The following is a 26565-nucleotide window of genomic DNA, read 5'->3' on the forward strand; positions in this document are numbered from 1 at the left end:
CATAAAGGAAGCGGTCAGTCTTCAAGTGCAATCAGTAAATGCCTGCAGAGTGCCTAACGTGGAGCTGCCTTTCTAGACTTGGAAGTTATTTCCATTCAGAAATAAATCTTATTATGTAAAAAGCTTTTTTAATTTACTAAAGTTTGTAATGGCTAAAGATGGGCTAACCAGGAGTTAAGATTCATTTGGACTTCTTGACTTAGGGGCCTTAGTCTTCTTAGAACTTACCTCCTTCGGTGAAAGTGGAGTAAATTATATCAGGGAATGTCAGAGTGATCCTGTCTTGAAGGAGGCAAGCTGATCCACACTTGATGGACATGCTTCCTGCTGGTGATAGACTGCACCTACATTTATTTTAATCTTCTGGTATTAAGAGGTTTTAAAAAAAAATCTTAACAAGGAACTGGTATTTTTGAACTTCCCATTTTGAAAATGATAAAGAACACATTTGGCTGGTTTCCCATCGTTCAAAGCAAGAATGGGCTGTCCATGAACTCCTTGAAAACACAAGTCTGCAATTGTTGGGGGGAAGAGGATAAAAACATCGCAGAACTTACGGGAAGGGAGGAATGTTAGGCTAGTGTGAGTCTAGGGGAGTCATCAGACTCCAAGATTTGAAAGTAGCTCCCAGACATCACTGCCAGTGTGAAAGCTCCAGGGACAAGGACTGAGAGGCGCAGCGTGGGTGTGGCTGCTGGGTTTTCTCTCCCTACGTCCGAGGGCTGTCTTCACTGCTCACTCTGACATGATCTACTGACATTTCCTGCCCTTTGCAAAGCTTAGTGTATTTCAGTCATTCAGCCAAAGACAGGTGAAGTGGTCCAACCTGATTTCTTTGCTCCTGAACAGTGTGCCAAGTCACACTGACTTAGGTCACTTGCCCTCCTCGTCTCACGTTTCTTTGGTTTACTGAGGCCAATGTCCTTCAGGCTTTTCCTAGCTTGAGAACAAAAAATAATTACTGTGAGCTGCCCTGGCCACACTTGTGTCTATGCAGGCCTGGGCTCTCGAGAGCACAGACGATTCCAGAGATCTCTAGGTCTTCCACCTTCTTCCCCATTTCGGTCAACCACACGTGTCTGAAGTCTAATGACAAACATCACCAGGGAAGGTGTTCAATTCCTCAGCACTTTTCCTTCTTGCAAGAGTTAACTATAAACTAAAAATCAAAGCGGGAGGGCAGGGCTGAGGCGTCTCCCAGGAGGCTGCCGGTGTCAAAACCTCCGCCCTCACGGGCATCCTGTCCCCAACATTGTAACTTTACCCTCTAAGTACACGAAGTGTGATTTCTGAAACCCCAGCTTCCTTATTTTGAAATAAAGATGTTTTTCAAAATACCTAGGGCGATTGCACGACAGCGAGGGAGTCGACACAGGAAGTCGTGTGGGGAGAGGGCTAAGTAATCTGTGGTGACACCGGCTCTCTCCCTGTCCTCGCAGCCCTCTGCCCTCTTGCCAGCTTCGTCCGCTCCGGTCCTGGAACAGGACCAGGACCAGAACCAGGATGAGCCTGGCAGAGCTTTAGAGCCTTTGACGTTCGTGCCTGTCTCACATTCTCACATATTGGGACCTGGGAAGGGTTTTGAGTCCAGCCGTCCCCCACGCTGCTGCTCCCGCAGCTGAGGCTCGTTCCTCAGGACCCAGTGGACCAGCTGGGGGCACAGGAGGAGGGAGTAGGTTTTTCAAATCAAGAAGGAGGAAGCTCTAGAGCAGCAATCACCTTGCAGATTGCTGCAGAGCAAAAGGCCTGTCAGATGGGCTGGGCCCTCGTGCTGAGGTCCCAGGAGACATTTAAGATGAGCTTTCTGTCTTCAGGGAGAGTTTTCTCTCCGAAAACTACTGACTGTGGAGCTGCTCAGGGCCCCCTGAGCTCAGGGGAGGGAGAGACGAGGGAGGCTGAGTGGCTGCAGCGACTTCCAGAGCAGCCGTGGTTGGAATATTCCTTTAACGGTTGGAATATTCCTTTAATGTTTCATTTAAAGCTTCAAACAACCGTCTGGGGCAGCTACTACTGTCATCCTCAGATAACACTGAGAAAGTGGAGGCTTAGAGGCATGAGATGGTTTGCCCAGGGCCGTGTCAGTAAGAGCAGATCCCCCGATCTCCCCGTCCCCTGCTCGCTGGGAGACCTGCCCTGGGAGGGCAGGGTCTTCAAAGCCGCTCCAGGAGCCTGCACCTGCGGCAGCAGGAATCGGAGTGTGAGCGTGAGCTCTTTGCCAGAAGAAAGCCAGGCCAGTGTCCCTGTGCCTCTACAGGGCCGACTCAGGAGGGCGGCAGCTGAGGGTGACAGAGCCAGGAGAAAGGGCCGCAGGGAGCGAAGCCTGAAAGGCGAGAGCCGAGCGTTAGTGATGGGGAATGGGACATAGCTGGAAAGGGGATAACGCGAGGGAAGGGGGGAAAAATGATTCCGAGCTGGCCAAACGGAGAGGTGTGCGTGCTGAGCTGGATCACAGGGGAGTGGAAAACCAAAGAAATGGAGTAGAAAAGAAAAGAGAAGCAACAGAAAGAGCTCAGCGAGCAAAGGTAAGCGGGAAGGTCTTAGAAGAACCACGTCGGGAGAAAGTTGCTTTGAGTAGTGAGGAGCTGGCCGAGGAGGGGGCTCGGGGGCAGGAGGAGAGAAGAGAGTCAGAAGCATAAACTTATCCTTGTTTTTGGTTGATGTTTCTCCCCTTGGAATTTATGGACAATTTCTTTGGTGAAATGGCAGCCGGGAACAACTACATTGCGATGTTAAGGAGGAGACTAAGCTTTATATTTGCTTGTTGGTTTTAGCTTTATTTTAAAAAGTAAGATTAAACTTGATTTAAGTTTGCATTGATTTTTTTTCCCTTAAAAATAATATACTGTGCAGTAACATCAAATTCCACATATCTAAAAGAAATCTCTCTAAGATTACTGAGGAATTACTCTTGCTCAGGACTTTTTCCCTTTGAATTTGTGCTCCTCTTTCTCGTGCTCTGAAATGGGCTATGACCGTGGCGGATCATTTGCCCCCCAGCCCCAGCTCTCCTGGGTACACTGCCTCTGTGTCATTAGGAACCTTTTGCTGGCAGGGAGGTGCTTGGGTGCCAGGGTAGGTTCAAAACCCTTTGTAGAGAGAATTCTGTAAGTCTGAGAATATTTTAACAAGAATTAATGTGCAACAGAGCTTTTATACAATAATTACAATAGGGATTTTAGACTGAAGGATTCAAACTTGGGCAGGTGGGACTGTTGATCTCAGGGTGCTTTATTGGATTGCCTAGATGTCACTCATGTGCCACACCTGACGGCAATAAAGGACAGCCTCCGTGTGTTCAGTTGAAAGTTGATTATCAGGTTCTCAGTTCTCAGGCTGGGTCTTGAATTACTGTGCAGAGCAGTAATGGTTAAAGCAAGATTTTGGAATTTATTAACAGGGAGGTGAGCCGGGTGCAGGGGCGAGTGCCTGTAGTCCCAGCCACCTGGGAAGTGGGAGGATCACTTGAGCCCAGGAGTTTGAGGCCAGCTTGGGCAACACAGTGAGATCTTGTCTCTAAAAATAAAGGGGGAAAGGTGTTTTGGTTCAAATACATTTCAGATTATGGTTTAGATATGGTTACAGGATGATGCATTATATTTTTTGTATTGGGTGAAATAATTTTTATCAAAAATCAAGTCACATGTAAAGAAGTTCTGTAAGAATTATGCTTCCTGCTTACAATAGGAACTTTCCAGAGTTTAGAAAATATAGTCTTTCATAATTCAGACCAGTACCCCTAGTGTTTTTTAATCCCACATTTTGATAAAATACCAAATCACCACTTTATATCAACAAAGGCGAATAAGTAATATGTGAAAATGGAATAATTCACACTCGCTTTTGTAAGTACATCTACAAGTAAGTAAAAGTCTACCAAAGAGTGAAAAAAGTGAATGCCAGGTTTGGTATAGGAGCGTTGTCAAGGAAAGATTTTAGCCTGGTGCCAAGACGAAAATGACATATATCCACTGCCTAGCTTCTGTTTCAAAACTTGATTTTTTTTCTAAATCTGACTTTTAACATTGCTGATAGAAACCATGTTCATGTGTTTCACATGAAAAAGTATATATAGACAAGTTAAATATTTCACATAGTTGTGTGTTTACAATATTTTTTTTTTTAGCGGTTGGCCACTAAAACTAATTTCACGTGGTAAAAGCCTTTGCTTTTTTGATACACACTTTTTCCTTCTCTGTCCTGGATTAGAAATAGCATGTTTTGGTTCTCACAATATAACCTGGCTGTTTCACACTGTATATGTACCCCGTTTTCTCTAGGGATAGGATAAATGAAAATTATATATAGAATCATGATATTCTTTTTATTCATGTGCCCAATGAGAGGCATGATTATTAATAATCTTTGAAGCCTTGGGTTACCAAAACATATAGTAAAGAAGTGGAAATGTGTGGAATACTTTTTGAAAAAGAGGTTTATTTTGTGCTTACTAAAGGGAGTGCTTTCACAGTAGTGTGTCATTCTTCTTGTTGAAATTTATTCTGTCACGGCAAGTATTGTCTTTAGGACCTTTTTGAGATTTAGTAAGCTTTCTCCTTTATTAAGGCTTTTGTTCAGACTCTAAGTTGTCACCTCGTTCAGTTCGGCTGAAAGCGCGGCTCTCTAGGGAAGTTTTCCTGGGCTGGCTGTTTTGCGGTAGCCACGCGCTACCCTTGGCCAGCACTCGGGCCAAAGCGTAGGCCGGAGTTGAGGGTACAGGCAGACGGAGGGATGCCGGACAGGCTGGCCATTCCTCAAAAACATGAAAAAGTCGTGTTTTCATAGCAATTTCCACAATAACGTCCCCAGTCCATAGGTCAGACCAAAGCACGTTCCAAAGCCAAATAGAAATCATGTGTGATTTAAGTATTTTAGATGATTCAACCCCTGTATTGTTTCATTGATGCAGATATTTAAGAATCAACATTGATAAGCCCTCCTTCTTGTTGAAAGAAGTCCCTGAGTTTCTGCCCAATGTTAAATCAGACCTTGGCCTGCTATCTTCCTCTGAATTGCTTCTAGCTGTGGGGTTGCTTTGGTGATGATGGAATTAGATTTTGGGGGTACCTTGCTCCGATTAAAATTTATGCTTAATGGTTTTTAGAAATTAACAAAAATACTCCTTTAAAGGCGAAAGTATTAAGTCTGCCTAATTCTGCTGTGCACTCTGATACCCAAGTGAACAGTGCTTTTGTAACTATGGTAATGAAGTCAATTGATAAGAAACCACTTATTCCTTCTCCCTTTTAAAATTATAAAAAGCTGTTAACCAGGGACTGAAACTGTTACCTTGAACAAAGTTGCCAAAAGCCCGTCTAGTTTGTGCCCTGTCTGTAATGATTACTTTGTGTTTAATTTCAAACAAGTTCTCAGACCTCACAATGTAGGGGTGGTAAATTTATGTTATGCTTGGGGAAAGGATAACAGAATGCATATGATATACCGAGTAGCATACACTCTTATGTAGTAAAGGCAGCTGAGTTAATTTTAAGTTCTGTCTAGCAACCACAAGTATTTAGAATTTGAATCTTATAAATGCCGACAGATGCCAAGAGCTAGTGTCTTGCAAAACCTTCTGCAGCCTATATTATTATAATGAAAAACTAATATTTTTAACAACAGCCTGTTACACTCAAACTGTACTTCAGATAGTCAAGCAATATAGCAGTGTTCATAGCAGCATTATTCACAACAGGCAAAAGGTGGAAACAAGCCATTGTCCATCTACAGAAGAATGCATAAACAGCGTGGGCTCTATCCATACAATGGAATATTATTCAGACATAAAAAAGAATGGAATTCTTTTTTTTTTTTTTTTTTTTGAGACACAGTCTCACTCTGTTGCCCAGGCTAGAGTGCCGTGGCATCAGCCTAGCTCACAGCAACCTCAAACTCCTGGGCTCAAGCGATCCTCCTGCCTCAGCCTCCCGAGTAGCTGGGACTACAAGCATGCGCCACCATGCCTGGCTAATTTTTTCTATGTATATTTTTAGTTGTCCATATAATTTCTTTCTATTTTTAGTAGAGACGAGGTCTCGCTCTTGCTCAGGCTGGTCTCGAACTCCTGACCTCGAGCGATCCACCCGCCTCGGCCTCCCAGAGTGCTAGGATTACAGGCGTGAGCCACCACGCCCGGCCAAGAATGGAATTCTGATACATGCTACAACATGAATGAACCTTGAAGACATTATGCTAATTGAAATAATCCAGTCACAGAAAGACAAATACTGTATGATTCCACTTTGCTGAGGTACCTAAAGTAGGTAAATTCACAGAGACAGAAAACAGAATGGTGGTTACCAGGGGCTGGGGGAGGAAGGAATGGGAAGTTATGTTTCATGGGTATGCAGTTTCACTTTGGGAAGATGAAAAACAAGTTCTGAAGATGGATAGTGGTGATGCTTGCGTAACAATGTGAATGTACCTAATGCCACTGAACTACACATTTTAAAATGGTTAAAATGGTAAATTTTGTTACGTATATTTACCACAATAAAAGAAAACCTGGAAAATGTTCCAATAAAGCCATTGTCATAAGTTCTTCATTTTACTTTTTAGCAAGGTTAGCTTATGCTTCTCTCATGAGAGTTTGCTCTACATTAATTAACAATATGTAAAGGATGGAAACTGGAACTATATCGTGCCTTTACACCAATCTCTTGAGGCTGTGCTCACATGTAATTTACTTCAGCTAATATGAGAACTGGGGATTAAATTATAAGTAATGTGCAAAACTGCTTGGTATATTTGGTGATTTTATGATGTAAGTGAATTGGCTAATTCTCATATCACTGATACTATTAATCATGCAGACGCAATTAAAAATCATTCGGCATTTCCCTTTAGAATTGGATTGGAAGAACTCGTCTCTGTGGTGGCAGTGCACCTGTGAGGCAGAGGACTTATTTTTTCATTTTGTTAAAATACATATTTGCTGACAAGGCTGCAGAAAACATATTGCTAGAGGATTTTTAAATATATATTAAAGTCTATGATTTTTGTATAGTCAAAGACAAGATTTCTGAGATTTTTAGCTCAAGAGACTGGGATATGGTTCTGGGAAGAAAATGAATTCTAGTTTGAACTTAGAAAGTTTGTGGTCATCGTAGGACAGCAGGGTTCGTTCCGAGCTATTCGAAGAACAGAAGGCACTGGTGCGTGGGTGAGAGACAGGCTTGAGATCCGGGGTGGAAAGTTGGGGCCAAAGGCACGGGAATGGCTGCTCAGAGGAAGATGGTCTCGGGTGTGTTTGGAGCCAGGGCTGGGCAGGGAGCAGCAGGAGAGAGTCGAAGATCAAGGAGACTTCACCCTGTAACTCCTTCAGTTGTAGAGCCTGAGTGATGACAGAAGTCTTCTTACCTGGTGAATTAATAGAGAAAAGCAGTCAGGTTTGGCAGGAAGATGCCTGGAAACTTTTTAAAAGAGTGGAAGAGAATAGAAACCGTAATCTGTGGCTGTAGTTCGACACAAAAGGCAGGGCAGGAATTATGTGGCAACAGTGTTTGTAAGAAGGGGAGAGCTGGTCGTCTTTGAAGAAAAGGTGTCTGTTGTCAAGTAGATGTTGAGACTTGGTAAACATGCGTTGGCTGTAGAAACTCTGTCACTGGAGTGAGGTTCTGGTGTCACGATCAAACGAGAACAAATGCGTGTGACTCTTCAGACAGTTTAACGTCCAGTATAATTCTTGGTTTCATCCCAGTGTTCACACCAAGAGTGTTTTAGAAATTATTTATTCATTTAGCCAATCATTTTGAAAGCTCCAAATTCTCATAATTATTACTTTTTATGTTATATGGCGTCTCCTTCCATAATTGTTTTTGTTACCTGCATTGCTTTATTAATATTATGTACTTATATTTACAACAATTATTAAAACAAATCTGCGTCATAACCGATTGGCACTCATTGCCAATCTTTTGGGACCATGACTTCCCCATCTGCAAGTTCTTTATTTTGATTCATGTTTTCAACCAATGGCAGTGCATCCCCAGAAGAGTGTGTGGGTGGTGTATTTTCCAAGCCATTGCATACTGAGAGTGCTTTTCAGTGGTTTTCCCTTACAAGTAATGACTTCACTAAGTTTTTACGTCCCGGTTTGCAACCTGTTAATCAAGAAATTCAGGGGCTAGTTGTGGTGGCTCACGCCTGTAATCCTAGCACTTTGGGAGGCTGAGGCAGGAAGATTGCTTGAGGCCTGGAGTTCGAGACCAGCCAGAGCAAAAGTGAGACCCTGTTTTTACAACAAAATAGAAAAATTAGGGGGGCATGGTGTCTTTCACCTGTAGTCCCAGCTACTTGGGAGGCTGAGGCAGGAGGATTGCTTGAGCCCAGGAGTTTGAGGTTACAGTGAGCTATGATGATGCCACTGCACCCTACCCGGGGTGACAGAGTGAAACCCTGTCTCCAAAAAAAAAAAAAAATCAGTAAATGTAACCATGTTGCCGTGTGGAATTTAATATTACAGAAATATATGATGCCTGTTTCATTTTATTTTGTTTATCACCTGGTTTTTATGTACTAGAAAGGTATTGGTTTTTTCCTGCATCCTTGTAATTAAAAAGTCTAATATGCATCTGGGAATGAGTCTCCTCACATTGATTTTTATGGAAAAATTCTTTTGAGCTGCCTCTGCTTGGGTTTGCTTGTCTTTTGTGTGTGGGTTTTTTTTTTTTTTTTTTAACAACTCAGTAATGTTTTCTTCAGTCAGGTCTGACCTATGCCACCGGCCCTGGCTTCTTTGGTGACAACTTTTACTGTGTCGGTTGGCCTCGTTTTCCATTTGTATCATCTTCTCCCTCAATACTCAAAGTCTTTTTGTTTCTCTCTCGTGTTCCGGAAAGTGTCTCCACCGAGTCGGCCTCAGCCAGCTTTCCCAGCGCTCCAGTTCTGCTCTTTACGGCGGTGAGACCACGTTCCTCCTGCTTTGGCGTCGTTGGTTCCTGAATCTTCCTGTTTCCTAGTCCCACGCTCCCTTCCCTCCAGCCTGGTTTTCCCCTCCATCTTGTTGTTTCTTTGTCACAGACGGGGGTCTGAGATGTTTCTGAAGACCAACCTCTTCTGGAAAGTTCCTCTGTTTGCACGGCCAGATGGTGCCTGTTGCTCAGGAATTCCGGGCTGCGTGGATCCCGCCTGGGTCATTTTTTCAGAAGCCTGGTTGTCTCTGAGACGTCCAGGTTGAGGGTCTGCCGACAGCGCGTGCTGCCTGCCTGTGCCCTTCCCGGGGCTGCAGGGGAGGCCAGGTCAATGCGCAGCATCTAACCCAATTTTTATTGTCGGGGCCTTAAACAAGGACAGCTGGGTCAGGCCACAGTAGAATTTTCTCTTACTTTTGTTGACTAGTTATCTGATGTAACAAACCAAGAGTCACAGACTTGCGCCCGACAGACTGCAGACAGCCCTCAGGCCCTGTCTTTTCTGGGCTGCACAGTGTTTAATATTTATCATTTTATGCCTTACAGTGAGGCCTGTGTTCTCTTGGTCACCACAGTGCCCGCACCTCCCCACTGTCCCACACCCAGCCCCCTCCCTCATTTAGTTTCTGCTTGTTGCCTGGGCGCCGGACCAGAGCCCGGCTCGGTTGGAGGACTTGCACATTCAGCTTCAGTGCGCACTGCTCCAGGGCTCTGCCTATTTTAGATCCCACCTGATCCCTTTAATTCTCAGAGTGCCCCTGCAGGGGTGGGGATATTCATTCTTTCACCAACCCACATGTGTCCACTGGGGCTGCCATGCACCGGGGACACAGCTCTGAGTGTGACAGAGAGGGTGCCTGCCTTCCCTCTGAGGTCAAGCAAGGGAGACTTATTCATGTTTTGCAAGAAGTGTCGGTAGCAGCTTGATAAAATCATTTCCTTATCTTCATCTTGACTCTGACGCCTATCATAGTCACCTAGGATTTAATCACGATCATCAGTCTTTTTTCCTGTAAGAATGTTGAAATCAGATCAATTGAACTGGTGGAAAAAACTCACTATTTTGCCTTGTAACTAAAAAACATTTTACATGCAAGATTAAAGTTAAAAAAAAAAAAAAAGGAACTGTATGATGCACGGTACAATATTAGCTGGGGATTACCAAGCAGTCGGAGAAGCTACCACAAAGAAATTGGGTTGATCTCAGTTTTACAGTATTTTGCTTTATCTGAAGTTTCTGCAGCTTGTGTATCGGCTGGGCTCTCTCGGGGCTTCTCTGCCAGCAGGGCACTGGTAGGAGAGCAGATCTGCACAGGAGATGTGCTGCTTTAGGCATTTGAATAATCTGGCTATGTAGACCAATTTTCCACTTCTTGTCAGCTGAATAGTGAAAATACATTAAGCAACTCTAAGGACATCATGTCGACTTGTCTTGGTGCTTAAAGCCTGGATGCAGCAGCCTAACCACCTGCAGATGTGAGTAATTGTATGCAAAATGCATTCCAGCGTGCCTGTCTGGCTCCCTGCTTGGTGATGGTAATGAGGTCATGATATCTTCTGTTAGGGTTCTCCATTTATCTTATTATTGAATATTTCTATGCTAGCATTTGCAAAGGGCTTTTCAACAGTTGTTTCACTTTTGCTAATGAAATGACAGCATTAGCTGAGCTCAAAGCATTAAAATGGATGCTGAAACCTCCAGAAGTTTATTAAGAGCTGTCTGTATACCAGGTGCTTGGTGGTTATAATTCCAGTGATCCTCACGCAGGGCGTTGTTGAAACCACAAGGGGGTTTTGGTCTAGGTCTAGTTGCTTGCCACACAAAGATCCAATTATTGAGATAAGGATTGCCAAGGAAGAAAGGAATTTTTAATATGACAGATGTCTTGCTGGGAGAACAGGAGAAGCTGCCTCAAATCCGTATCTCCCTAATGGGGATCATGGGCTTTTAAAGGAGGGGCCACATGCCTTGGGGCGGTCATGGTGTGTCTCACAAGGGGTACATGCACTGGGGGAGGCTGTGGGGAATGGTGAGTCTTGGTGTCAGGAAGTCTGCCCAGGGGCCTTCAGAATCTCAGCTCCTTAGTCTTGCAGAAAATCCACCATTTCTGGGAAACAACTCCAAAGTTCAAGTACTTAGTTAAGGGAGAGGATTATATAGGGGTCATTGAAATTTGTTCAATGGGGGGGCTGGTTACAGTCCCCCCTTCTTTTTCATTCCTCAATTTTGGGGAATCAGGATGCCAATCTGTTGGTTGCTTCCTGCTGAAATGAGACACAGCTGGGGTATGAGGAAGAATGAACATGTTGGGCTGTAACTGAAGCTTTTCGGTACGTGTTGCTGAGTTGCCACCCTGTCCCCACCAAGGCAGTAAAGTATATCAAAGGAAGTACCCATCCCCATCTGGGATCCCTCTCGGAAAATATTGGCCCAGTGTTCCCCAGATGGAACCTCCTTTCTAAAATCCACTAGTCATTTATGAAAATGGTTTGGGGTAGCTGATCCAGCAGTGAGATAGGTTAGCGGAAAAGATAGTAGGTTGTGAGAGACCTTAGCTAAAGAGTTGTCTTGCCAGGCAAATGAAAATCCTCAAAGCTAAGTGTTCAGGGTGCGTGTTTTAGACATCCCAGGGGGTAGGCTGGTGCCTGCATTACCTTTTGGCCAGTAACCACAGCACTCCCAGCTTTGCCTTGTCCCTGCTTCCTAACGCTGCTTCTGTCCACATAGAGCTGCTCATCTGGGTCCGACAGCGGCTGATCCGTCAAATCCTGGAGACTAGAATACACTTGGTCAGTAATCAGAATGTAATCTTAGATGCGGAACGGGAGTTCGTAGGCAGCAAGGTGCCTGGATTTAAGGCGGATGCCAGCTTCAGAGTTATGATAATAAAGTAGCCTAATATTTACCCGTCCGGCCACTTACTGGTAACCAAGAGCCTCCCTTTTGCTCTAGTAAGGGGAACACACAATGTGTGGTGTGAACAGTCACCAGTTGCCCAAGGATAAACTTTTCAGCTTCCTGTAAAGTATTTAATATCATAAAAAGCAGCTACCACTGTCACACTAGTGGGCTGTCCTCTTGTTACCATGTCTGATTGTTCAGGGAAACAAGACACAGGTTGCTTATGATCCCCCAAGGTTTGTGTCAATGCCTGAATCCAATTCCTTGTCTTTCTTGAATGAACAAATCAAAAGGCTTATATAAGACCAGAGGGTCCAATGTGGGGGAAGTCATTAATTTTTAAAAGCCAAGAAAGCCTTGTGGCATTCCCTGGTCCAAATACATAGTTCTTTTTCCTCCCCTTTTAAGGCTTCATGGAGCGGTTTTACTATGAGCCTGAAGTTAGGAATCTAAATCTGGCAAAACCCAACCACACTCGAGAATCCTTGCAAATGCTTGTGGGTGGTAGGGACTGCTACTCGATTGGTAGCCTCTCTCCAATCTGGAAGGAGGTTCTGAATGTCAAGAGACAATTCAAAGCCCAAGTGTTTGACAGTGGGAAGTGAGATCTGAGCTTTTTTGAGATGCTTTGTATCCGTTGTCGGCCAGTAAGTTTAATACAGTTACCGCACATCACCTCGATTTCGCTTCAGTCTCACTGGCCGTCAGGACATTGTCTATATGCTGCAAAATCATTGCCTGTCTAAGACTATTGCCCTCAAAACTCTGGCCAGAATGTTTCCAAAGATTGTTGGGGAGTTTTGACAGTCCAGCAGTACTGGTATTTAGCTTTAGACTTTAAGTCTTCCCATTCAAAAGTAAATAGTGCTTGGGATTCAGAAGAAAGAGGAATGCAAAAGAAAGCATCTCTTAAATATGTTACTCGAAATCAGGCAAAATTGTCAGACAAAGTGGTAAGGAGGCTGTAAGGACTAGGTACCATAGGAATATCCTCCACCCTTTGGTTTATTGCCCTTGGATCTTGAATGAACTGATATTCCTGGTTCCATGTTTTCCTCTTTGATCCACAGAATGGGAGTGAAATGAGGCATGTCCAACTTCCCTTCCCTTCTCCCCCCAGAACTCGTTTTAAGGTTTTTTTGCTTGGGGTCCCTTTGGCTGAGAGGGAGTCCATTCAGTCAGCAGGGGAGGAACCCAGGATTTTATCGTAACTCACATTTCTCCCCCTTTGGCCAAGATTTGTCAGAGGCAGCATCAGTGGCCAAAGTTTTATTTTGTCCTATCGTTCCTGGTGTGGTTCTACCTGCCAGTTCTGTCCTGTGCCTCGGTGGGACCACGTGGCCAAAGGGCTAAAAGTCAAAAGACTTACGGCCAACTAAATGTTCCGGGCCAGATGGGAATGGAGTGGACAGGCATTCATCAAACTTTAAAACCTTCTAAGCAACCTAAGAGCAAGAAAACCCAAATGCCAAAAGCAAGGTTATAAAATTAACTTATCTGTAAGCATCACACTGCTGTCAAACTCTTAGGAATTCGCTGTACAAAACACAAGCATTTGTTAAAACCACTTGAGCTAAGGGTTTACAGACTCTTGTATCAGAATGAACTAACATTCTAAACAAAAGGTTATGAGTCCTGCCCAGTTCCGACAATGACAGGAAAACGGAAGCTTGCAGGTAGCAAAACATTCAAATTACCTAGATTTTGTGGACATTTGTCAAAGATGTTGAAAGGCTCAAAACATTTTATCAAAATAGAGTCACAGGTTATTGTAAAATAATAGCAATTTACTTAACCAAAAGTGATCGTCAGAAGGCTTCAAAAGCAATATAGGAAAAGACCTGAACTTTTTAAAGGTCAGTTTTCCCAAGTAATCAAAACCCTAATAAGGACAACACAGGAATTACTTGATAAAACATAAAATCTTTGTTTCTTAGGCCAGTTACCAAAAGGTAAAGAAAAGCCTCCTTTAGTGCAATTGTTTTTTCTTATGGGAAACCCATTTAGGCTCCTTGGAAGCCAAACCTCATGAAAAGGGTCCCGGAATTTATCAGTCAAGAGAAGACTGTCCAGGGTGATGACTGAACATTGTATTAAAAAGGAAACAAGAAACTAGAAAACTAATACCTTGAGACAAAGGGGAATGTACTTCTCTTAGTAACAGCATAGGAAGATTTTTGACCATGTTGAACAATTCAGACATAGCAAGAAGCTAAGAAGAAAACATTGCTTTTCAGACCCTGAAGGTAAACATTTCAGCATCAGAGCTTAAGAGCAGACCTAGAACCAGAGGGGGCCAAAGTTACAGGAGCCGAGGGAAAGGGTGAGGGAGGGTTGTCGTCTCTGGCGTCTGAAGGGCAGGACGAGCTGTGAGCAGTGACACACAGCAAAGATCTCCATCTCCTCTGAGATACCCATCGAGGCGTTTCAAAAGAAGTAGATTATAGAAACCCTCTTGCAATTTCATTACATTTATCGCATTTACATCTGCCTAAATTATTTTAGCAATTAACCATTTTGATAGCCTGTGAATTTTAGATGTACAACCAGTGTGATTAATTGTGCCCTCAACAAAATCATTTAATGTCTAAACAAATTTATTTTCATAAACAAAATTGGGAGAAATGAGAAGGAAATGAATTTTAAAACACAGACCAAGAAACAATCACAAAATACAGTTTTGGCCAGACGTGGTGGCTCACGCCTGTAATCCTAGCACTCTGGGAGGCCAAGGCGGAAGGATCACTTGAGCTCAGGAGTTGGAGACCAGCCTGAGCAAGAGTGAGACTTCATCTCTACTAAAAACAGAAAAAATTATCCAGACATGGTAGTGTGTGCCTGTAGTCCCAGCTACTCGGGAGGCTGAGGCAGGAGGATCGCTTGAGCCCAGGAGTTTGAGGTTGCTGTGAGCTAGGCTGACGCCACGGCACTCACTCTAGCCTGGGCAACAGAGTGAGACTCTGTCTCAAAAAAACAAAACAAAAATATAGTTTTAACTATTACTTTTAAACTTAAAAAAATCTACCAAAATAACAAACATAACTATTCTAGTAATACTTGCTATTCTGAACAATGTAACATCTTTAAAAGTACTATAAATATAGAAGTTTTAGAACACATTCTACTTAAAGATGTTAACTGACTTGATCCTTCTAAAATAATAATATCTCAAAATTTATTGACATGACAACACCTGACTGTAGACTGAATAAACCTCCAACATCAATCTTTAGCATCTCAAATAATGGCACAAAGTCATAACATTTTTTTTTTACATAAGAATCAAGATCAAGCTATTTTAAAAACAATCTAACTGGTCTCAAAACATTTTTCTACAGAAGTACAAATTCAGTTGCATGTAATACTTCCAAAGAGTAAGATTGTTTTGAGATTCTCTTTGGATTCTAAGAATAACTGTTCATTTTGAAATAAATTATTCTACAAAAATTAACAGCTCAAGCATTCTTTAAAAAGTTTTTCTAGGCAAAGGTGCTTGCGGTGGCGACACAAGGTACGTGTAGCAGGCTGGGTTGCAGCTAGCACTCAGAGTGAGTCAGAAATAGGTTTTGTGTGTGTGTTTCCACGGACAGGAAAGTCAGTGAAAGAAACCACATCTGCAGCTAGGATTAAGACACTAAAACCAAAATATCTTTATAAACCTTTGACTGTAAGTTTTTGGGTTTTGTGCTGTCATTTAGAGTTTAATTTATTCTAATTTACTGACACTTATGTTTGTCTAGGCATGTCTACATTTTTACCTAAGAGCCTTAAAGTTAAACACATAGGTATTTTTGCCAATAACTCAGGAGATGTAGCTGTTTTTATTAAACCAACAATATTAAATAGTCTTATTTATTAAAAATCACACAAATGCAAATTATTTTGTTTTGGCTGGGTTTTTAGTTTTATAACCTTCGTGTCAAACCTGGACACCTTCAGATATAAACATGACCAGTAAACTCAAGTGAAAATGTATGCTGACAATTTTGAAGACACTTTTATTGCTATCTTATCAATAATTTTTAAAAACCAGCTTGTTTGCCAAAGATGACTAAATTCACATGAACTTGAAAAGCATTTGGGCTTATTTAATTTATGAGAGGTCCTTTATTTATAAGCCGATTTTGGTACCATGTAGACGTATGATACAGGTACACACACAAAACACATCTAAACACATACACAGAATTTCAATAGCTTTTATCTGGGAACTCTAGCCACGAGGTCCTCCGAAGTTCTGTGTGAATCCGTGTACACCGTGTTCCCATTCCTCTTTCCCTGTCCTGCAGTGCGCGTCCCACATCTTGGCCGGGTTGCCCCCATGGATGGGGCTGTCTTTGAATCTCCTAGACCTCAGCACAGAGATGTCTTTTTACCTTTTACACCGCAGAACCTGCCGTAAGAGACACTACCCTCAGACGTGTCTTTTAACCCCTCAGACCTTGTACTGCGCTTATGATACCATCAACAGCAAATTTAAAGCAGGCGAAAAGAAAATACAGAGAGCTTAACAGACTCCACGTTTACATGCCACACGCCAATACAGGTAAACACTCAACATACAGACACATTCAAGAGGTGTCAAGCAAACGAACTGCAGTTTCACCGAATAAGCCCTGGGAGTGTGAAATCAAAAAAGGTTAGTTCCCACTCTCACCGACGGCTGGGGATTTATCAACCCCAAACCAATGAGAATTCCCTCAGAATTCCCCAAATTAAGAGGGGTATCCCCCACTGCTGTGTGGTGCTCTCAAATAGCACTCACCCCCTGGACACGAATTTCAAAATCCAGAGTCCTTTCTTCGGAGGCAGTTAGCAAGTTGTCGCCAACACGACGGAGGCAGGGAGCTGGCGGGAGAGTCCAGAACTGCCGAGTGGCGACAGCCAGGCAGCTGCCCAGACAGGCTGTTGGCCTCTCCTGCTCTGCGGCCACTGAACCACCAGCAACACCATCCCAGAGCCCCCATAATTGCTGTCGAAACCTCAAGGGGGTTTCGACCTAGGTCCAAGTACTCATCACACAAAGATCCAACTACTGAGACAATGAGGGCTGCCAAGGAAATTTTCATACGTCCCGGTGGGTGAATGTGCCTCAACTCCGTCTCCCCGACTGAAGGGGATCATGGGCTTTTAAAGGAGGGGCCCCGTGCCTTGAGGGGGTCGTGGTGAATCTCATAAGGGACTATTGGCACTGGGGCAGGCTGTGGTGGGGGGGGTAAATCTGAGCATCAGGGAGTCTGCCCAGGGCCTTCAGCATCTCAGCTCCTTTGTCTTGCAGAAAATCCACTATTTCTGGGAAAATAACCCAAAAGGTCAACTGGTTAGTTAAGGGAGAGGATTATACAGGGGTCACTGAAATTCGTTCAGTGGGGGCTGGTCACGGGGGGTGCCTAGTTCCTGGAAAGGTGAGGTGCAGGTCGGGTCTCCTGACTGTGCATCTTTGGGTTGGTCCACCAAGGCTTCCACCTCTTGAGATGTATTTATGGGTTGACTGAGAGTTTCAAAGAAGCAGGTCATGATTCTATCTGAGACATTTAAAAGTGTGGACCTATTGCTGAGTCGGAAAATGTTCCGAGAGGTTTTCATAACCTCATTCTGATGCTGGGAAGAGTGTTAACACTGTCTGCGGTTACTCTGAATCACGCTCCCCTGCGCTGGCCCAGCGAGGACAGAGACTGCAGCATCTACCCACCTCTACCCTGGACAGCAAGAGCAACAGCCGGTCTTCCTTTTTTAACTTGGGCAGGGGTCCTTACCAGAGGTATCATGGAATAATTGCCAGGAAACAGCTGGTTCTGTGAGAAGGAGTGATGGAGATCCAGCTCAAACCTCGAGTTCAAAGGAAACAGCCTCAAATGCAAAAAGCGCTGGTGGCCCTGCGGTGTAGGACGGTGGCATTTTTATTCCCCCCGTTCTGTAATCACAGATAAGTCCCAGAGATGCTCGAGTCTGTGCCCCCCTCTCTGTGCCACATTAGCTCCTGCTTAAACCTATGAGTAATCCGCTGGGGTTAAACGAGATGGTTAGATGGTTGTATTAGATGATCAGTGCTAGGTGACTGGAATTTTAATGTGTCTGCTCCTTGCATAGGCTCTGAAACCGGGGCTAGTGGGGAACTTTGGATTTTGGTGCGTTCTCCTCCCTGTTTGTCCTCTTCCATGACTGTGTGTCTGTGCGTTTGCTTACAACGCTGGCCTGTGTCTGGGGAGCCCGTTGACTGCAGAAGGGTCTCGGATACGGGCACTTTGGGTCGCAAGGGTAATGGGCTGGAGACTGAGAGGGCAGATTAGCTGAAACGTGTCACCACCAAAGAAGAAATAACTCAGGAAGTGAAGTGCATTCATCAGACGGAGGCCTCTCGTTCCCGTCCTTTGGGTTTGATTTCACCTCATCCGGCGACCAGACCTTGTCCCGTTTCTAAGGACCGAGGAGGCATCTTGAGAAACAGAGCGCTGGCAGGGGCGGCACGTCAGGAGTCTGACTTTGCCACCCCGTTACTCGCTAAAGCCCCCCTGTGGTTGGCGCCCTGCTCACCTTCAGTGCTGGGGAAGAAAACTCCTGCCGGGAGGCTAAGATCGCTTTAGGCGTTTTGTGTCAATTTAGCAGATTAAATATTTGAGTTTCTGATTTTAGGGTTGTAAACTTTTTCTAGAGACACATCGCAGTTGAACATTTTGTATATTTTTGGCTCTGAATGGTAGGGACCGATTATCAAAATTCTGTTATGAAATTCTTAAATGCTCTATGTACATTTTCCTTGTTCTCATTGCTAAGCATCAGTACTAGTCATTTACATACTAATCAGGAAATAATAGTTTCCAGCCAGATGAGGGGGAGAAAATGGGTTGATGTCTTCCGACAATTACTAGCACTCCATAGAGAAAGGTAGGGTATTTTTAAAGACCATGCAGGTTGGCATATAGTTACGATCTTAGCTCATTTGCAAGCATTAACTTTAAAGTCCACTTGAGTTCATATATAGCCTACAAGAACCTAATGGAAAACTGGTTTCAATAAATACTGTAATTTACAGAAGAGAACTTGCCATAAGTTGAAGCTTTAATTTCTTCTTAAACTTGGGTAACCAATACATTGACAAGTTTTATGGCATATTATTTTAAGGGTGTGAACAACTTACAACATCTGTATGTTTACCTTTTTACATCCTAAAAGGATATTAACAGTTCTACCTTTCTGTGAGGGTGAGTGTGGCTCCTCCAGAAAACCAAGACTGACACACATTTTCGGACGTCAGTTTTGAGCAGGTAGCATATTAAGTGTTCTTCGTGCCATTGTGCCTGTCACTAAGACGATAGGAGATACAGTCCTGCCTTAGCAACTGCTGTCAGACCAGCTGGCCAACAAGAGGTCATTTCCCCTGTTTTGCAAGTGATCCCCTCAGATCTCGGTCCCCAAATCTCCCCTGATGCACATTGATCCCATATTCCAGACTGCAGGCCCTCCCAGAACCTTCTCGGGTAAATCTACTCCGGCTGCTCCTGGCGAGTGTGGAAAACACAGGCCAACCTTAACCTGGGCTGAGCTCCCACAAAGGCGCAGCATGGAGTTTTTCTGCCGCAGGTCACTCGTGCCATTGCCTCCACTGCTAACATGACAAATTGATCACCTGATGGCAATTTTGTTTCTCTGTGTCTTCAGCAAATATCAAGTACTTGATATGTACTGGCCCGAGCGTATGTTAACACGCCTACATGGCATGAGCGTATGACACGGGGCAAACACACTGAGGCGGGAAGCGCACGGCTTTGCCGAGGTCAGATCACCTAAGCTCTCTGGGCATCTGTAGAGCTGGGGTTTGAGGCAGAAATTGAACTCTGAGGCCTTTTGCGAGACTAATATTTTGTCTTAGTAATAACACTGTTCTGTCTACTCGATCTGAAGTCTCCTTTCTGCTTGTTTTCAGAAATGTGAAAATAAAAACTGGAGAATGGTTCTATGAGGAACGAGCTAAGAAATTTCCAACTGAAGGTAAATGCTCTTAAAATTTTTACTAAAGTAAAATGATATATTCCTAGTTTTAAAATATTTGATGTCAAGGCTTTTGAATATAAAAACCTTTATGGGCTTCGTCTGTAGGCCCCTCGGGCTGCTCTTCCTCTTCCCTTTGTTTAGACTCCCGGCACCTGCACCTGGGCCCACGTGGCCCCGGCTCTGCCTGCGGCTCTCCCTCCCCCTTCCTGCCAACGAGGCTGGTTCTCTGGGGCATGTGCTCCATGCTCCGCGAAGTCTCCCTCACTGCCTGCTCCTAGGAGTGGGGTCTCCCTCCTCTGAACCACCAACGCGTCTGCGTTGTATTTCCCTTCCATAGCTGTCACAAAATGCCTTGTGGTATAGAATTATTTGTGTACTTCTGTTTCTCTCCTCAAGCAAAAACTGTACTTTTAAATCTTGTTAGCCCTTAACAGCACCAAGCACAGTACCTTGTTTCATGACACTTGATCAAAATAATAACTGGGCTGGGCACAGTGGCTCACACCTATAATCCCAGCACTTTGGAGGCCCAGGCGGGAGGATTGCTTGAGGCCAGGAATTCAAGACCAGCCTGAGCAACAGAGTGAGACCCCATCTCTACTAAAATTTAAAAATTAGCCAGGTGTCGTGGCACACACCGTAGTCTCAGCTGCTTGGGAGGCTGAGCTGGGAGGATTGCTCTAGCCCAGGAGTTTGAGGCTGCAGTGAGCTATGATCACACCTCTGTGCTCCAGCCTGAGTGATAGTGCCAAAGCCCCATCTCTTTTTTTTTTTTTTTTTTTTTTTGAGACAGAGTCTCGCTCTGTTGCCCGGGCTAGAGTGAGCGCCGTGGCGTCAGTCTAGCTCACAGCAACCTCAAACTCCTGGGCTTAAGCGATCCTACTGCCTCAGCCTCCTAAGTAGCTGGAACTACAGGCATGCGCCACCATGCTCAGCTAATTTTTTCTATATATATTTTTAGTTGTCCAGATAATTTTTATTTCTACTTTTTTAGCAGAGACGGGGTCTCGCTCAGGCTGGTCTCAAACTCCTGACCTCGAGCGATCCACCCGCCTCGGCCTCCAGAGGGCTAGGATTACAGGCGTGAGCCACCGCGCCCGGCCCCAAAGCTCCATCTCTTAAATAAAAAATAAAAAACCGCTGAAGACCACCGTGGGTGAATAGCACTGGAGCTGAGCACATGTGATCAGGAGTGGAAGTGTGCATTTGGTCTGTACGCCGTGAATGTGATGATTGTCAGCCTAGAGCGAGGAACTGAGGCAAGATCAGTATAGACTGAGAGTTTGTTTGGGCCAATGTTGAGGACTGCAGCCTGGGAAACACTTCTAAGTTATCTTGGGAAGAACAAAAAAGAGACTCAAGTTTTTAAAGAAAAAAGGGTGAATCAGGAGAGGGGCGGTTACAAAAGTTGTTTTTCAGGAATTGTCACTGGTTGACAGAAATAACATAGATTAGTGATTGGCTGCACATTGTTGAACTGCAGGGCACGAGTCATGGTGTCCCATGTCTGGCACTGTTAGATTAATCTGTAGCTGTTGGTGGCGACCCTCGGACCAGGGTCCATGCAGCAGGTAGCTTCGAAATGATGACTTGGTCCAGGGTGATGATGGGGTGGGACCGGGAAGTGACTACGGTCTCACTGCCATGCCTCTCTGGGCCTGACAGTTGAAAGGTGGCTTGTACTCCTTGATAAAAAGTCTCTTTTCTTTCTCAAAAGTATTTGCGAGTATGATGTGGCAGTGTCATCCGTAGCCAGGACCTGAAGGCGTGGAGACCGACTTGTGTTTTGGCCACAGGGGTGCCCGTCAGGGCAGCTGGACAGAGGTGCGCCTGGGCCATCGCAGTCTCGTGGAGACAGGTGCTGTGGTCACACGGGTCACCCCTCCTCAGTGACAGCGAGGGCCTAGACTGACTTAGAGTGTGTGCCATGGCTCGAAACGCTTTTTCTTTTTCTAGAAAAAGTGGCAGTTTGAGGCGGAGAAATAAGCCATTGCACCTCCCCCGAGAATGTGTTGGCAGGAAGGAAGCCACGCGTTTGAGTGTCGTCGGTGTTCCGTGTCGCAGGGGCACTGTCAGCCGAGGTACAGGTTCAGTCGGTATTAAATCCCCCCGGATACTCCAGAGAAATGATGCTTCCGCCGCGTTTATCAGCATCTGGAGGAAGACGGGATCCTAGCGTGGGCGCCTGCGGCGGGTGAAGCACGCGGCCTGGTTTCCTCTGAGCCTCGTCGCTGTCACCCTCTCCCACCCAAGCAGCCTTCCGAGGCACTTTTCTTAATTGCTACCGTAACATTTTGCTATCCCAGATGTCGAATATCTGTTTGTGTACTGAGGTTTTGGAGAGCCATACACCATTGGAAAATATAAAATCTGTTGCCAATTTTTGCCCCTGTGGAGGTGCTGTCATCCCTTGTGGAATGTGTCACCTAGGCAAAGCCCCTGCAGCACAGGGCCTTTATTTCTATTGCTTTGTTTTGTTTCTTTTTTAAAAATTTTTATTTGTGTAAATGTATGGGGTACAGGTGTAATTTTGTTACACAGATACATTGCCGTGGTGAAGTGAGGGCTTTCGGTGTGTCCGTCACTGGAATGATGCACGTTGTGCCCATTGAGGAATCTGTCATCATCCACCCCTGCCCCTTTGAGGCCCCACTGCCCGTCACTGCACGCTCTGAGCCCATGCGTGCTTGTTAGTTAGCTCCCGCTGATAATGCACACTCACTGCAGAGTATTTGGGAAATATAGAACAGTATACAGAAGGCAATAAAAATACCACCACTGTCCAAAACCACTGTTAATTACACACACACACACACACACACACACACACACACACGCTCTCCCAATCGTCTTTCTAGGTGATCCTGTGCATATGTGTATACACAGATATAGACTTATCACATTTTAAATGTATTTGTGATTAGACTTTTTTATCTTGCTTTTAAAATTCAATTTACCATAAAGATTTTCCTGTTATTAAGACTTCTTCCAAAATGTATTGATGACTCCATAAAATACATCAAATATATGCAACATAATTTATTTAACCCGTTCCCTATTGTTAGTGAGTATACCACCATATGTGGTTTTTCATATTATAGATAACTCTGTGATGAACATCTTGTGCTGATATCTTGGCATCTGTTTGTTTCCTTTGGATAGATTCTTAGAAGAATGGTTAGTCAAACCTTTGAACACTTGAAAGGCTTTTGATGTTCTGCCAAATTACCCCCCGGGAGTGTGTGCCCATTGACAGTATCCCAGAAGGGCATGAGAAGCACCTTCTCTGACCCCCGTTTAGTTCTAACCTAAAGTAAAGTTTCAAATTACATTTGTGATTTTGTTTTGAATATAGAAGTCATATGTATTCATATTAAAAATTGGAAAATGAAGAAAAGCATAAAGAACACTGTTAAACATACAGTGACTTACCCAGAAAACAATTGTTAACATTTTGGTATATATCATTTCTGTTCTTTTGTGAATGTATGTTTCTATGTTTGTGGGTGTATATGTGTACATGTGAATGTGTGTGTATACCACACATAACTATATACATACATTTAAAAAAATATTTAGGGCTGGGTGTGGTGGCTCACGCCTGTAATCCTAGCACTCTGGGAGGCCGAGGCAGGCAGATTGCTCAAGGTCAGGAGTTCGAGACCAGCCTGAGCAAGAGTGAGACCCTGTCTCTACTAAAAATAGAAAGAAATTATCTGGCCAACTAAAAATATATATAGAAAAAATTAGCCAGGCATGGTGGCGCATGCCTGTAGTCCCAGCTACTCGGGAGGCTGAGGCAGGAGGATGGCTTAAGCCCAGGAGTTTGAGGTTGCTGTGAGCTAGGCTGATGCCACGGCACTCACTCTAGCCCAGGCAACAGAACGAGACTCTGTCTCAAAAAAAAAAAAAAAAAAAAAGGTTGAAAAGAAATTGATGCTTTTAGGGAAAAAAAATCATTGAATAGAGGTAATTCCATGAGTCAAACTAATGTTTTCATAATTTGGGTCAAATTGTAGTTTTATCCCAATGTTTCTTCATATAATAATTTATAAAAACATTTTTTCTATCTATAAATATCATTGACTATATGATTTCTGATGACCGCATCTCATTCCGTCATTGTAGTGTGTCATCATTTGTTTACCAAATCACTAATATTGGATAGGTAAGGAATTTCCATTTTTCTATTACGTTTGGGGAAGTTTGTATTGTTATTAAACTAGAAATAGTGCAATGAACATCCTTGTAGATAACTTTGGCCCATCTCTGAGTATTTCTAGAAGCAGAATGACAAGATGAAGGTTAGGAATGTTGCCTCCAGAGAGGGTGTCCCTTATCACTAGTAGGAATGTTCCTTAAAAACAAACCAACAAACAACTTGGTAGTCTAAAAAGATTTTCTCATTGTTTTAATTTTATTTCATCTAATCACTAATGAGATTGAACATTTTCCACTTTTTGAGCTCATGTCCATGTTCTTTGTATGCTGGGGCTGTTAGCCCTTTTCTGTCATGTTGGTTACACATGTTTCTTCCTAGTTTGTGATCTGTTTTAGAATTTTATGTCTTTGACATACGGAAGTTTTTCTGTTTGTAGTCAAGTCCACTTTTTCCTGTCTAACTACTTTCTTTGCTTTTATGCTTAGACACTTCTTTCTCATCCCACAGCCGGTTAAATATCTACATTTATTGTCTTCTAATATTTGCTTAACTCTTCACCATTCATTAGGAGACCTGATCTACTTTCATTTTTTTCTTCCCAATCCTCAGTGTTCTGAGTCCCACTTGTTACATGAGCAGCCCTTTTCCTGTGGCTTTGTGACTCTGTGCGGTGATTTGTGCAGCTCAGGGACCGCTCCTCTGTGCCCACAGACCCCATCATACTGCCCCTCACCTGCAGCTCTTGCTGGTTCTGCCCCAACTTGATTTTGAATTCTTTGAAGGTAGGAGCTAGGAGTATATGAATAAGTAAATAAATAAATTGAGCAAAGATGGCATTATTTGGCTATAAAAAGTGATGTTATAAACAGTAATGCCCATTGCCAGTGCTTAGTACCTGGTAGGCACCTTAAAAATGTAAAGTCAGAGTTCTTCTCCTTTTTGGCATCTGGAAACCTAAAGATAAATGTTCAATTGAAGTAATTCCAGGAATCGTTATACCCTCTGACCCTCTGCCACCCAATTTCCTCTTTATTAGCTTTTACTTATTTCTCTTTTAATGGTCCTTTTGGATATGTGCCATTTAAGATAAAATGCCCCCAAAATTCCCTTGACAGTGGACAAGGTATCTGTAGCAATCCAACAAGGAATAATAGGAGTTGATTTTGGCAATGTTTATTATGCTAATTTTCCAACAATTCAAAAGATTTAAAAACAAGAAAAAATGAGTCCCAATTCTTCATTTTGCAGGAAGATAGCACAAAACATTTTAAATATGTTGGTTTACTTAACTTTTTTTTTTTTAATTTTAGGCTGGCTTTTCTTTCCTCTAAGATTTTATTATTCAATATTTAGTTTTGTGGTCTTAAAATAATTTCTTTTTTTTGAGACAGAGTCTCACTCTGTTGCCCAGACTGTAGAGTGCCGTGGCATCAGCCTAGCTCACAAAATAATTTCTTATATGTTGTAGTTGGGTTCACCTGTGGTATGTCAGAATTATCAAAACATACGGACCTTCCTAAGATCTCCCAGGTGTCTTCAGGGAGCTCCCAGGGCCAGCCTGGCGTTTTCCCCTCCTGCCCCTCTGCCCACAGGCATTTGACAGTCTGTGCACAGGGACTTCAGTGTGGCTTCTGGGACCCCTGCTCCAGGGTCAGTTGTAACCTGTCTCAGGTCCAAAGTTCCTGGCCTTGCACGCAGAGCTTCTGATGCATAGTGGCTGGGCGGGCTCCAAAAATGTATATTTAACAGGTCCCCAAGTAATTCTTTTCATGCGCTTTAGGTAGGTCAAGTAACAAAGTTAATAGATAATTATGATGGAAATTTTTTGGATCACTAGTAATTAGGAAACAAGCTGAAAACCCCTCTTTACTCTTTTGGCATCTGTCAAGCATATAAAGATGCTGCCCTCTTCTGGCTCTTTATGGTAATTACACATAGTTTACCTTTTTTTGACACATTTTATTGCTTGATATTCAAGTGTAAAAGATGACAATAGTAATACTTTTAATGCAATAATTTGTCAAGTTTAAAAATGGTTAAATGTAATATAAGAAATTTACTCAATTGAATCTATTAGCAATTCATTCTATTGTTAATAATTGGGGAAATAAAATAATTTAGAAAGGCTGAGACTTAACATTCTCTCAATGATCCATCACATAACTAACTCACCAGGATAATTATTGTGTCTTATAATTATGAAGGAAAATAATTTTTACTGCCCCCCACCCCAGTAAGTAAATGTGATTCAGTTCTTCAAGTGATTCTTCGGAGTGTCAGAGCTTAGGTACCAACTGTCTGGTCACAGGGTTAGGACAGCATCAGCTTGGCTGTGTGGGTTTAAAACACCCAGGCTCATGAGTTAAAAGAAATAGGTACCAGTCAGTGTGTAGGTGATGCTATGGCAGTGCCCTCCCTTTGTTTGCTCAGTAAAGACCCCTCGAGCCAGCATTTACCAGATGGATCCTGCAAGCTGCCTCTGTAAAGCCTTCTACACAAATAGAGTCCCGAGTTTATGTGTGTTTACTCTCCCAAGAGGATGTCTGTATGAAGTCATGTTTATTTCCCAGATATAAAACTTTGCATATGCTTTTGTCTTA

At 43.5% G+C, this 26565-nt stretch overlaps 1 protein-coding gene across 10 annotated transcripts in view; it reads left to right on the plus strand.

The window, feature by feature from the left end:
• Positions 1-26565, plus strand: part of SYTL3 (synaptotagmin like 3) — an 83538-nt gene that overhangs the window by 12396 nt on the left and 44577 nt on the right. For all 10 annotated transcript variants that reach the window (XM_045544651.1, XM_045544655.1, XM_045544652.1 and 7 more), the window contains one exon: positions 19736-19800. In XM_045544651.1, coding sequence (XP_045400607.1) covers positions 19736-19800 — 65 coding nt within the window. The remainder of the gene's footprint in view (positions 1-19735; positions 19801-26565) is intronic.

The sequence above is a fragment of the Lemur catta genome, chromosome 2, assembly GCF_020740605.2.
Source record: "Lemur catta isolate mLemCat1 chromosome 2, mLemCat1.pri, whole genome shotgun sequence".
NCBI lineage: Eukaryota > Metazoa > Chordata > Mammalia > Primates > Lemuridae > Lemur > Lemur catta.